The sequence below is a fragment of the Cucurbita pepo genome, chromosome 1 (genome assembly GCF_057944985.1).
Source record: "Cucurbita pepo subsp. pepo isolate OVF chromosome 1, ASM5794498v1, whole genome shotgun sequence".
NCBI lineage: Eukaryota > Viridiplantae > Streptophyta > Magnoliopsida > Cucurbitales > Cucurbitaceae > Cucurbita > Cucurbita pepo.
In genome coordinates, this window is record NC_141798.1 from 2,331,454 (window position 1) to 2,342,894 (window position 11,441).

The 11,441-nt window shown below is 35.5% G+C and overlaps 2 protein-coding genes across 6 annotated transcripts; one reads left to right on the forward strand and one right to left on the reverse strand.

Moving 5' to 3' along the window:
* The first annotated feature begins 229 nt into the window (after positions 1-229).
* On the forward strand, positions 230-5,047 carry LOC111797497 (eukaryotic translation initiation factor 3 subunit C). 2 transcript variants are annotated; one of them, XM_023680511.2, is made up of 4 exons: positions 230-388; positions 488-553; positions 702-2,507; positions 3,877-5,047. In XM_023680511.2, the coding sequence occupies exons 2-4, from the start codon at positions 530-532 to the stop codon at positions 4,852-4,854; spliced, it is 2,808 nt and encodes a 935-aa protein (XP_023536279.2). In that variant the 5' UTR covers positions 230-388; positions 488-529; the 3' UTR covers positions 4,855-5,047. The 2 variants fall into 2 exon arrangements, with proteins under 2 accessions (XP_023536279.2, XP_023536284.2); XM_023680516.2 differs by having other exon boundaries at positions 231-388; positions 497-553.
* Positions 5,048-5,861: 814 nt separating this feature from the next.
* On the reverse strand, positions 5,862-9,265 carry LOC111804318 (uncharacterized). Of its 4 annotated transcripts, none has more exons than XM_023689089.2 (2): positions 9,119-9,265; positions 5,862-8,314 (listed from the first exon to the last, which is right to left on the reverse strand). In XM_023689089.2, exon 2 carries the CDS (start codon positions 8,233-8,235, stop codon positions 6,295-6,297), a length of 1,941 nt encoding a protein of 646 aa, XP_023544857.2. In that variant the 5' UTR covers positions 8,236-8,314; positions 9,119-9,265; the 3' UTR covers positions 5,862-6,294. The 4 variants fall into 4 exon arrangements, with proteins under 4 accessions (XP_023544857.2, XP_023544862.2, XP_086974786.1 ...); XM_023689094.2 differs by having other exon boundaries at positions 9,149-9,264; XM_087118660.1 differs by having other exon boundaries at positions 8,891-9,262.
* Between the last annotated feature and the right edge of the window lie 2,176 nt (positions 9,266-11,441).

The window sequence follows — 11,441 nt, forward strand, 5'->3', positions numbered from 1 at the left end:
TAATAAACTGATAATTATTATTTTTGTATAGTAATTATTGTTTAATATTTAAAGTTTCTATTTATTAGTCTCTTGTTTATTAACATTTTTTAATTTAGTTATAATTCTAGAATTTCCAAAATATATATATATTAGACCAAAATATTACATTAAAATTTAGTTAATTACATGGATCAAATCATCATAATTGAATTAAAATTGTAATTCAAATAACGATAAAAAAAATAAAAATAAAAATAAGAAACCCTAATTGGCGTTTCTCCCACTCTCGCCCTCTGTGAGTTAACAGGACCCATCCCCACCTGGCATTTCCTATCTCTTGCCGGCGCTCGTCTCTACCGCCACTGGTTATCTTCTCTAATTCGAAATTCGCAAAGGATTTTCAGAGGTATGTTCGTCTTTTTCTGGGATTCTTCTTCGTTTCTTCTGCAGTTTTCCAATCCATACGATTTTACTCGGTTTTTTTTTTCTCTGTTTTACGATTCAGTTTTTGTAGATTCGTGCTCTGTAATTGACTTTGCGAGATAGAATGGCTTCTCGTTTCTGGTCCCAGGTATTGCGTTCGGTCTAAACTTTCATGTCATTAATACATGGGTTCTGATTTTAGTGGAATTAAGTGAGGCCATTTTATCGTCTAAGTCCACTGACGTAATGTAGATTTGTAGTTCATTATTTTTCTTTGTTTATGATTTTTTAAACAGGGTGGTGGTAGTGGTAGTGATTCTGAAGCGGAGAAGAGTGACTATGATGAAGAGATTGACGACCTACAAGCTGATCCTAGCTCCCAAGCGAATAGAAGCAGGTATCTGCAAGGGAATGCCAGTGACAGTGACGATTCTGATAAAGATAGACGTACTGTCAGGTCGGCTAAAGATAAGCGTTTTGAGGAGATGTCTGCTTCTGTGGATCAGATGAAAAATGCAATGAAGATCAATGACTGGGTAAGCTTGCAGGAGAGTTTTGATAAAATAAATAAGCAGCTTGAGAAGGTCATGCGTGTTATGGAGTCTGAGAAGGTGCCAACTCTTTATATTAAAGCACTTGTGATGTTGGAGGACTTCCTAAATCAAGCCATGGCTAATAAGGAAGCTAAGAAGAAAATGAGCACTAGCAATGCTAAGGCCTTGAATTCAATGAAACAGAAGCTAAAGAAGAACAATAGGCAATATGAAGAGTTAATTACAAAGTGTAGGGAGAATCCTGAGGTTGAGGAAGAAAAGGATGATGAGATGGAAACGGAGGAGGATGATGATGATGATGACGATTCTGTAATTGAGGAGGACCCTACTAAAATTTTGTCAGGATCAGAAGATGAAGAGGATGACGAAGAAGACCAAGAGGAGCCCGATGGCCCTTGGATGAAACAGTTGAGCAAACGGGATAAGCTCATGGATAAGCAGTTTATGAAGGATCCGAGAGAGATCACATGGGACACTGTTAACAAGAAATTTAAGGAGGTTGTGGCTGCCCGGGGTAGGAAGGGAACTGGAAGATTTGAGCAGGTTGAGCAGCTTACGTTCTTAACAAGAGTTGCTAAGACCCCTGCACAGAAGCTTGAGATTTTGTTCAGTGTTATATCTGCTCAATTTGATGTTAATCCAGGTCTCAGTGGGCACATGCCTATCAGTGTGTGGAAGAAGTGTGTGCAAAATATGCTTTCTATTATTGACATTCTTATGCAGAATTCTAACATTGTGGTGGATGATATGGTTGAACCTGATGAGAACGAGAGCCAGAAGCCAGCAGACTATGAGGGCACAATTCGTGTGTGGGGAAACTTGGTTGCTTTTGTTGAGAGGATTGACACTGAGTTTTTTAAGAGCTTGCAGTGTATTGATCCACATACACGTGAGTATGTTGAAAGACTCAGAGATGAGCCAATGTTTATGGTTCTTGCTCAGAATGTCCAAGAATATTTGGAACGAACTGGGGATTACAAAGCAGCTTCAAAAGTTGCCTTGAGACGTGTCGAACTGATCTATTACAAACCACAAGAGGTTTATGATGCCATGATAAAGCTCGCAGAGCTGTCCGAAGATGGAGCTAGTGGAGATGCTAGTGAGGAGGCTAAGGTTGCAGAAGAGATTAGGGGCCCTGCTGCATTTATTGTCACGCCGGAGGTTGTACCTCGTGTACCAACCTTTCCAGAGAGTAGTAGAGCTTTTATGGACATTCTGGTGACCCTTATATACCAATATGGAGACGAGCGCACTAAAGCACGAGCTATGCTCTGTGATATTTACCACCATGCGCTCTTTGATGAATTTTATATTTCTAGTGACTTGTTACTGATGAGTCACTTACAGGATAGTATTCAACACTTGGACATTTCAACACAGATCCTTTTCAATAGGGCAATGGCTCAACTTGGTCTATGTGGATTTCGGGTTGGCCTGATTAGTGAAGCACATGGCTGCCTTTCAGAATTATATTCTGGTGGGAGGGTGAGGGAATTGCTTGCACAAGGTGTCTCACAAAGCCGATATTATGAAAAGACTCCAGAGCAGGTATTGTTCCTTGATTCCATCCTAGACTAATGTATTGATGCATGTGTAGTGTATATGCTGTCCAGATTGCCTGTGCTTCAAGTAGCACGTGTGTTCTTTTTTAAAAGGAAATAAAGTTTATTAGAAAGATAGTATCTACTAATGTATTCCACTTGATAGGTGCTTTTATAATTCTTTTACCCTGCATTACAAACGTGAGATTTATGGATCTCATTTATTTGTGCAACCATTTTAATTTGTTTTGTGGGATAAAAATCTGACACCAAAATGGCTTATGGATTAGTTGTGGCCTTTCTGCTACATTTGTTTTAGGTTAAATGTGGAATAATTTGCCGCTGGGTAAAGTATAATCTTTCCTTCACTTGGTACTTCATAGTTTTAGTATTGGACTAGATGCCTCCTGGATAAGATGTGTTCTTGTTAGTGATGAAAATGGATGGAGAGTTCAATGTTTTATAATCTACGGGCTCATTTTTTGGTCAAATGGTTAACCGTCATTTGTTCCTTTTTTTCTCTTTTTTTTCTTTTCTTTTTATAAGAGACAATTTCATTGATGATTAAAATTTGCAAAGGGGATGTATAATCCATGATGTTTACAGAAGACCTTCCCAATTTGCAAATAGGAAAGTATAACTATAGGAAGTAAAAATGTTTACACCAAGATATAGCTTGGTAAACAACATTGTCGAAAAGTTTTGTGTAGGCCTGTGTCTTTTCTGCAAATATTCTCTGATTTCGCCACATTCCAAAAAAAAGCCATGATGAGGTTTTTCCATAATAGGACTTTTGCATTCTTGAAAGGGTGGTACGTTAAGGCCATATCCAAAAATTCCTTTACCTCCCTAGGAAATGTAAGATGCTATCCGAATATATTGAGAATCGTTGTCCAGAAATTCTGAGCGTATGTGCATTGCATAAACAAGTGGCTTTGTGATTCGTTTTCTTTCTTGCTTAATGGACACCAATTTGGAGAAAGAGTGATGTAAGGCATTCTAGTAGCTAAGAGCTTTAGTCATACCCTGTTAGTCATACTCTGTTAGGTGTCTTAGCTATAGTCATACCCTGTTAGGTGTCTAACATGATGTGTTTTTATCTTAAGATTTAGCCTCTAATTTCATCTTGTTCCTCCTTTTATAGAATAACTTCACAAATTTGGCTCGTTTCCTCGTTTAATTCTTGTATTTTCATGTAAAATAATTGTTTGGCAACAAACTTCAATTGTTTCCATTGTTTATTGAATTGTTCTAGCCAGATTAGCAATCGATCTATTTTTAAATGAAATTAAAAGTATGGGCTCCACTAATATTATACTTTAGCACTTGTATTTTACAAAATTGTTTATTTGTTTGTTTTCCTTGATCAATTTCAGGAAAGGCTTGAAAGGAGGAGGCAGATGCCATACCACATGCACATAAATCTTGAGCTCCTGGAGGCTGTGCATTTGATATGTGCTATGCTGCTGGAAGTTCCCAACCTGGCAGGCAGTGTTCATGATGCAAAGCGCAAGGTTATTAGCAAGAACTTTAGAAGGTTACTGGAGGTGAGTGAGAGACAAACGTTCACTGGTCCTCCCGAGAATGTCAGAGATCATGTAATGGCTGCTACCAGAGCCCTTCGCAAGGGCGATTTCCAAAAAGCTTTTGATGTCATTGCATCTCTAGATGTATGGAAGCTACTTAGAAATCGTGATCATGTGCTGGAAATGGTTAAAGTAAAGATCAAGGTGGAAGCTCTGAGGACGTACCTTCTCACGTACTCTTCCTCATATGATTCTCTGAGTTTGGACCAGCTGACTCGAATGTTCGACATCGCAGAGGGTCAAACACACAGTATTGTTAGCAAGATGATGATAAATGAGGAGCTCCATGCAAGTTGGGATCAGCCAAGTGGATGTGTCATCTTCCATGATGTTGCGCTCACCCGGTTACAGGGCTTGGCGTTCCAGTTGGCAGATAAGCTGTCTATCCTTGCTGAAACTAATGAGAGGGCAGTGGAGGCAAGAATAGGAGGAGTAGATTTACCGATGAGGCGAAGAGACAACCAAGAGTATGCTGCCGGAGCTGTAGGTGGTGGTAGCAGGTGGCCAGACAATCAAGGAAGGCAAGGTGGCGGTAGTTCGCGTGCAGGGTATAGCAATGGAGGGCGTGGCGAAGGTGGGGGTGGCGGATATGGTAGAGACCGGATGGGTCAGTCACGAGGAGGCAATGCAGGAGGATATCAAAGCACCCGTTATCAAGACGCTGCATATAGATCGGGGAGGAGCGCTTATCAGTCTGGTTCTGTCCGAGGATCCCAGATGGGTGCTTCAGCTCGCATGGTCAGTCTCAACAAAGGGGTTATTGCTTAAAGAAAAACTGATACCGTTTACCTACCGCTGCACGTGGGACACTTCCTTGGAAAACTTCACCAATTTAGCTTTATCTATTTTTGAACTGAGATATCGGAAGGAGTTTTGTATCCCTTTCTTTGACCTTTTTGATATAGAGCACCCACAGTTTGCATTGTTTCAATAATACATAAAACATTGAAGTTTCGTTTCAGTAATACGTTCCGAGTTTTTAAAAGTTTTAGGACTCTCAAAAAATATTTTTCGATGCTCTAACCATTTAAGATGAAAATGTTAAAATTTAGTTTCAAACACCAATGGAGAAAGTATAATGTTCATTTTCTAAATTAGCCGATGTGGGACTTTCATCATCCAATATCTCCCTTCGAACAAAATAGGCCTACCCTCAATCGATTCTCCCCTTAATCGATTCCTTTAGAATCTTAGTCATTTTTTTACTCTACCTTACCAATCTATTGGCATGACTAAGTTTAAATTAAAAACAAAGTGTTCATTCTTCTTTAGGCCAGTATTATTTGACCAAATAATCTTCAAAAACTTGAAATGGACGGTTATTGAGATAGACTTAAAATTGATGAATTTCGATAATTTAAATTCATTTAAAATCCAACTACTGAGATGCTACATCAGATTATAGAAATGAAAAATAAATTCATGCTAGGTACCTACCACTTTCATCCCTAGGTTTATTTATAATTGCTTCAAAAATTAACACTCAAATCTAAAATTCATTTACAATAATGTGTTTCGAGTATACCATTAGTAATTGTTAAAGTCCATTAACCTTGAAATTTTATGCGTAACCCAACTAAGAGAATGAAAAATGTTAGCAAGATGGCTAGCTCACAATGACTCTCTCTAGTGTTACAACTAATTGCAACTACGACTCATATGTAGTGTATGTTCCCATACTAAGATGCTAGCTCCAACTCATAGCGCATGTTCTTGTGTGTATTTTTCCTTTATCAACATTCTAAACATAAAAATTATGTTAACCATATTTGAGATAACCAAAAACATCTGAATATTCATCAAATCTCCAACAATATGTTTGTTTTACTAAATTTGACTCAAAAAAAATCCATAAAAAACTGAACACACTCAGGATCATTCTAATAAAGCCACATGCTATAAATAATTTAAACATGGATCTACATGAATCGTTTCAGACAACATAAGAAAAAGAAATACAAAACTCTTCCGCATACGCGATACTCTTATCTCTTCAGGGAATTCCAAGTTACTAACTAGAAGGCTGTAGACTATTGATAAAATTTCATAAAAATAGAAACCCCTATGTAAAAGTTAAAATAATGAGCTGACCTCGTGAAGAATCAATCGGTTGGATATCCAGATGAACCCTTTTCGATATAAATAAATTTGGAAACAATTTTCTCCTTAAACACCACTTTTGCCACCATAAGAAACAAACCTCAGTAACTAAGCAGCATTCTTTTTGTTTCTGAAGCTCTCCTTCATTGATGTGATTTTTTTCTTGCATTGGTTCACTGTCTTCCCAGGAACGGCGGCTGCAACCCGCTCCCATCGCTGGCTGGTCTCCTTTGGGAATGTTTTCAGAGCTTGGACTAGTGCTCTTTCTTGTACAGCTGACCAATCATCTTGATCTGAACTAGAGGATACTCCATTTGCAGATGAATCGTTAGGAGTTTGGTTGTTTACACTTTGGCTTGAAGAAGTGTCTAGATTACCGTTGGTTGCTGGATTGTCTTCGGATTTTTGAGAGGACGAACCTACTAATTCTTCTCTAGTTGAAAGTGGAGATGCAATGGACTGCGCGGGTTTCCTTTTCTCAAGAAATGAGTCAAAAGCTTTCGAAGAGTCGGGCTTCTGTAAGAGGATCGTTTTGGTTGCCTTCAAAATTTCTTCGACTGATCTTTTTGTGCCAATGTACTCTGAGATAACCTCCCATCTACGAGAAGTTCCTTTAGGATATTTCTGCATTCCTTTCCTTAAGAGCTCGATTTCATCTTTACTCCAAGGCCTCTCCTTCTTCGGAAGGCTGCTGCTTAATGGGGTCCCAGCATTAGCAGATGTAAAACCATTCTGGTGTCCTGTTTTCTTGCCTTCTGGTTGCTTTCTCTCTGAATTACTGCATTCCTGTGCGTCTTTGAGAACTTTGGCAAGCTCCATTCCTGTTTTTCCTTCCATTTTATCACAAATACTTCTCAGCTGCTCAATGTCAAGAGATGAACAGAGATTTTCTACATCTTCCTCAGAAAGATCAAGCAAAGACTGAGATACAATAGGCCCAGAAAGCGTTCTAAGACGAGTCCGTTCTTTGCGCAGGAGTTTCTTCTCTCTCTCTTTCACCTTTTTCTGTTGTTGAGCCACTTCTGCCGCTCGTCTATCCTCCTCCTCCTTCCTTCGTTTCTCCTCTTCAGCAAGCCTAATAGCTTCCTCTTCCTGTAATTTCTTTGCCAAAAATTTTGCTTCCTTCTTCCTCTGCTTTTGAGCTTTCTCTTCCTCCTTCCTTCTTTGTATTCTAGGGTCTCTTTTGTAAGCATTATCTACTAGAGTACGAATCCTAGCATATTCTTCCTTTCTAGCCTTTTCTGAAAGTTTAGCATTCTGCCTCTCCATCCACCTCTTGTGGTCCCGAGACTCTGCCTGCTCAAGATCAAATTCATCAGTGTGTGGGAACTCCCTCCAACTTTTAAAGCTATACCAAAAGTTATAGAAATCATCAACTTCTTTCAATGGTGTTTTATCATCACCCAATGACGGAATAGATTGGTTTACAGACCAACGCCCATTCCTCATAAAAGCTGGACCAAACACCTTAAAGAAATCTTGCGGAGCACAATCAGTTGGAACCTCATCATCAAACTCGTCTGTTGAGTCATAAATTCTTCTTTTGACAGGATCAATTAACACTTCATACGCTTCTTGAATCAATTTAAAATGAGTTTCTATTTCATCCTTTTTTGCTTGTTTTGCAGCTTCAGTTTCCTCGGCAAGAAGAAGTGCAGCTTGTTTGTCAGGATGATACTTCAAAGCAGTTTCACGATAACTTTTTCTTATCTGTTCCTCTGTGGCTAGATATCTCAAATTGCTCAAACCCAACAATGCATAATGATCTTGTTGGGTGGATCCACCAGATTTCTTTTTACCTTTGCTACTATATGAATCAAATGATGGAGCGTATTTCTGTTCTGCATCATCAGACGTCTGCTCATTGTCATCACTCACTTCCTCATCTTCACAACCAAGGAGTTTGAGGGCAGCATTATGGAAAGCATGGCCAGCAGGTTCGTACTTAAAAGCCTTAATTGGAAGACAATTTGAGGAAACATAAATCGGCTGTCCATCTACAATCTCTTCTGAATAGGTGAGAAGACGCAAATTGGCAAGGACAGTCATGGCATCAAAAGAATCCACTGGACCAAGATGATATTTTGTGAAAATTTTCCTCAATTTGTCGGAACTTTGTACCTCCAAACTACACAAGCAAAAAACATAAAAAATAAATTCTAACAAAAATAAAAAACCAAACAGAAGGCATACAAAATGATACAAACATTGCTTAGGGTTCTATGGTAGGAAACCAAACATTCATTGAAAAATATGAAAGAAAAAAAAGCACGTACAAAACAAAAACCCAACAAACAATCGCAAAGAACTCCGAGAAGGGACTCCAATCCAATTGAATTAAACCAAGATCATAATTACTCAAAGGCTTAATGACGATCCTCACAAGGAGACATTAGACCTCACCATCTCCCAAACCTCATCACAAAGAACGCTTCCTATCTTTAAATCCTATTGTTTTCCTTGAGCCAAACACAAAATAGCCCACAAGATAGTGAAGATTCTAGCATGCCATAGCCACATTCACGAGTAACTTAGCCTAAAAAGTGCTAGGGTTGGATTCAAGGAAGCAATAAACTCAAGAAGAATGCAGTTTTAAAATATCAGCAGGATGCAGACCAAAACCGTTCCAAACAAAACCACTCAACGTCTTCAAAGTTCAATCCACATATTCGCTACTACATCAAGAATCATTGAAAACCCTAACCTCCTCGCCATCCTCTCGTAACGTGCAACAATGACAACAGTCAGAATCGATAAACTAAAAATCGCTTCATTCGGTACATTTAAAAGATATAAAAACCAAATCAAACAGAACTACAAGACCGAATTCGAAAGAAGACGAATCATCATACCAAACAAACAAACAAACAAACAAACAAACAAAAAGATTAAAACACGAAAAAGAGAAAAATTTAGACGGACCTAAACTTACGGAGACAGAAAGAAAATAATAAAGATTCACCGGAAGATGAAAGCTGATGAAGAGCTCGCCGAGCTCGATCCGTCAGCAGAATTAGATTTCCGGTAACCCTCCTTCCGTTCGCTAATCTCCTCGGCCTAAAACTGCTGCCCTCAGGTTGTCAGGTATTTATAGGGCTAAATCTTGCAGACTACCTCAAGTTTATATTTGGAAAAATAACTCTCATAAATTATATTTGGAAAAAAAGCCTTCTTTTTTCCCTAAAATATCGCCTCTTTATAAGGAAAAAAAATATATATATATATATATATATATATATATATTTTTTAATTTCTTTCTTTCTTTCTATTGTTTTTTTCAACAAAAATAATAATAATAATAATAAATATATATATAAAAAAAAGCCGTAGTTGAATTATTGATGAAACCGAAATAGCTATTAATTGCCAATCAGCCATACCCAATAAGAGCAGTTGAAATTCTTGTTAAACCCAATAATTTTTAAAATTTGTTATTTTTTTTAATTTTTTCTATTTATGTATAAAATATGTTATCCCATAAAATTTGGTATTTTTTTTTTCTAAAAAATTTTAGTTTTATTTTTTAAATTTATAAGTGATGTCATTATTTATTTATTAAAAAATAGTGTTGAAATATTATGCAAATATTTATTACTTTCGTGATCAAACGTTCGAATCATTTATACGTTAACTAGCTGTGTTTTAGTTGATTTTAATGATGTGTACACATAAGAGTGTGACTCGAACATTCATAAATATTAAAAAAAGAAAGAAAAGTAGAATTGGAGAATATATACCTTTAACCTGAATGACTATGTTTAGGTCGGTGTCAATTAAATTAAAGTTTTTTTTAGTTTAATTAAAAAAATAAACAATAATAAGATTAAATTAATAATTAAATTAATACAAATATTTATGAAATCCGTAATTTATTTAAAAAGAACTTATAAACTTTCAAAAAAAAAAAAAAAAAGCTTAATTTTAGTTTTGAATAAAATAATTAATTCTTTATTTTAAAAATACTTTTCGATCTTTTAATAATATTTAAAAAAGAGTATTAACACTTTTTATTTTATTTATAAAAAAATTTAACACTCACACGTCAATATTTTTTAGATTATATTTGAATTTTTTAATGTTAGTTTTGAAAGTTTATGAATATTTTTGAAATATCAGCGTAAGTATTTTTTAACTTTTTAAAAAAGTTTAAAAGTGATTTTGATTTTTTTTTTTTAATTTAAGGTATATTTTAAACCTTTTGAAAGTTAAAATGTATTTTTTAAACACTTTGAAAGTTTAAGTATATTTTTAAATCAAGTATTAACTCGTATAAAATTAATGATAAATATATTTTTTAGATTTTTTTTTAATTTAGCCACGTGAATAAAGGTAAAATGAGTTATATATTAAAAAATTTCAAAAACAATTTAAAAATTGTTATTTAAAATAGGTAGTTGATTTTTAATTAAAATAATCAAAGTTTATTATTATATCATAAATGGAAAAAATCTATAAGTTTTTAGATATTGTTTAATATGTACTTAAAATATACTCCAATGTTAAATTATTTTCCATATATACAATAATTATTTCCTTTTCATCTTGTTTTATTATTATGCCCTAATTTGATTTTGTTTGGAATTATGTTTTTTTTTTAATCTTTTCCATATTCGAAAATACTTATTTATTATAAATTCCTTAAAAAAAAAATTATAATTTAAAAAATCAGAGTTTCACTCGATGGTTTAATAAAACCGTATAAAAAATATGTCTAAAACAAATTTAAATATTTGCATTAAAAACTTTGTAATTTTTAAAAAATTACATAAAATAGTAAATCAACGTGATGAGGCGATCATAAGCTCCAATGGTAATAGAGGATTAGATTGATAGCAACATCGACATCAAACGTATCAAACCTGGAACGACACAAGAATGAGATGTGTGAAAACTTTTCCCTAATAGACACGTTTTAAAACCGTGTGGCTGACGACGATACATAACGAACCGAAGCAAAAAATATATGCTAGTGGTGGGTTTGAGCTGTTACAAGATGATTGGTGGTAGAGACATGCGCATAAGTACTGCTGTGAAAGTAATTACTCGCTCTACACGGATTGTTAGCAGATTGCAGCGTTTGTTTGTTCGTGGTACAACGACTAATTTAGGTAGAACAATAAAATTTTATTAAAATACTATTTTTGGCCCTCACATGTTCATTATATTTTAGTAACATTTAAATAATGAGTTTTCAAATTGACATTTCACTTATGAATTTGGAAGATTTTGGTCTGTTCGTCAAAGTTTATGTATGT

Coding starts and splice junctions, on each gene's coding strand:
- LOC111797497 (XM_023680511.2), top strand. CDS start 530: ATGGCTTCTCGTTTCTGGTCCCAG. Junction 554..701: donor CTTCTCGTTTCTGGTCCCAG/GTATTGCGTTCG, acceptor TTTTTTAAACAG/GGTGGTGGTAGTGGTAGTGA. Junction 2,508..3,876: donor ATGAAAAGACTCCAGAGCAG/GTATTGTTCCTT, acceptor GATCAATTTCAG/GAAAGGCTTGAAAGGAGGAG.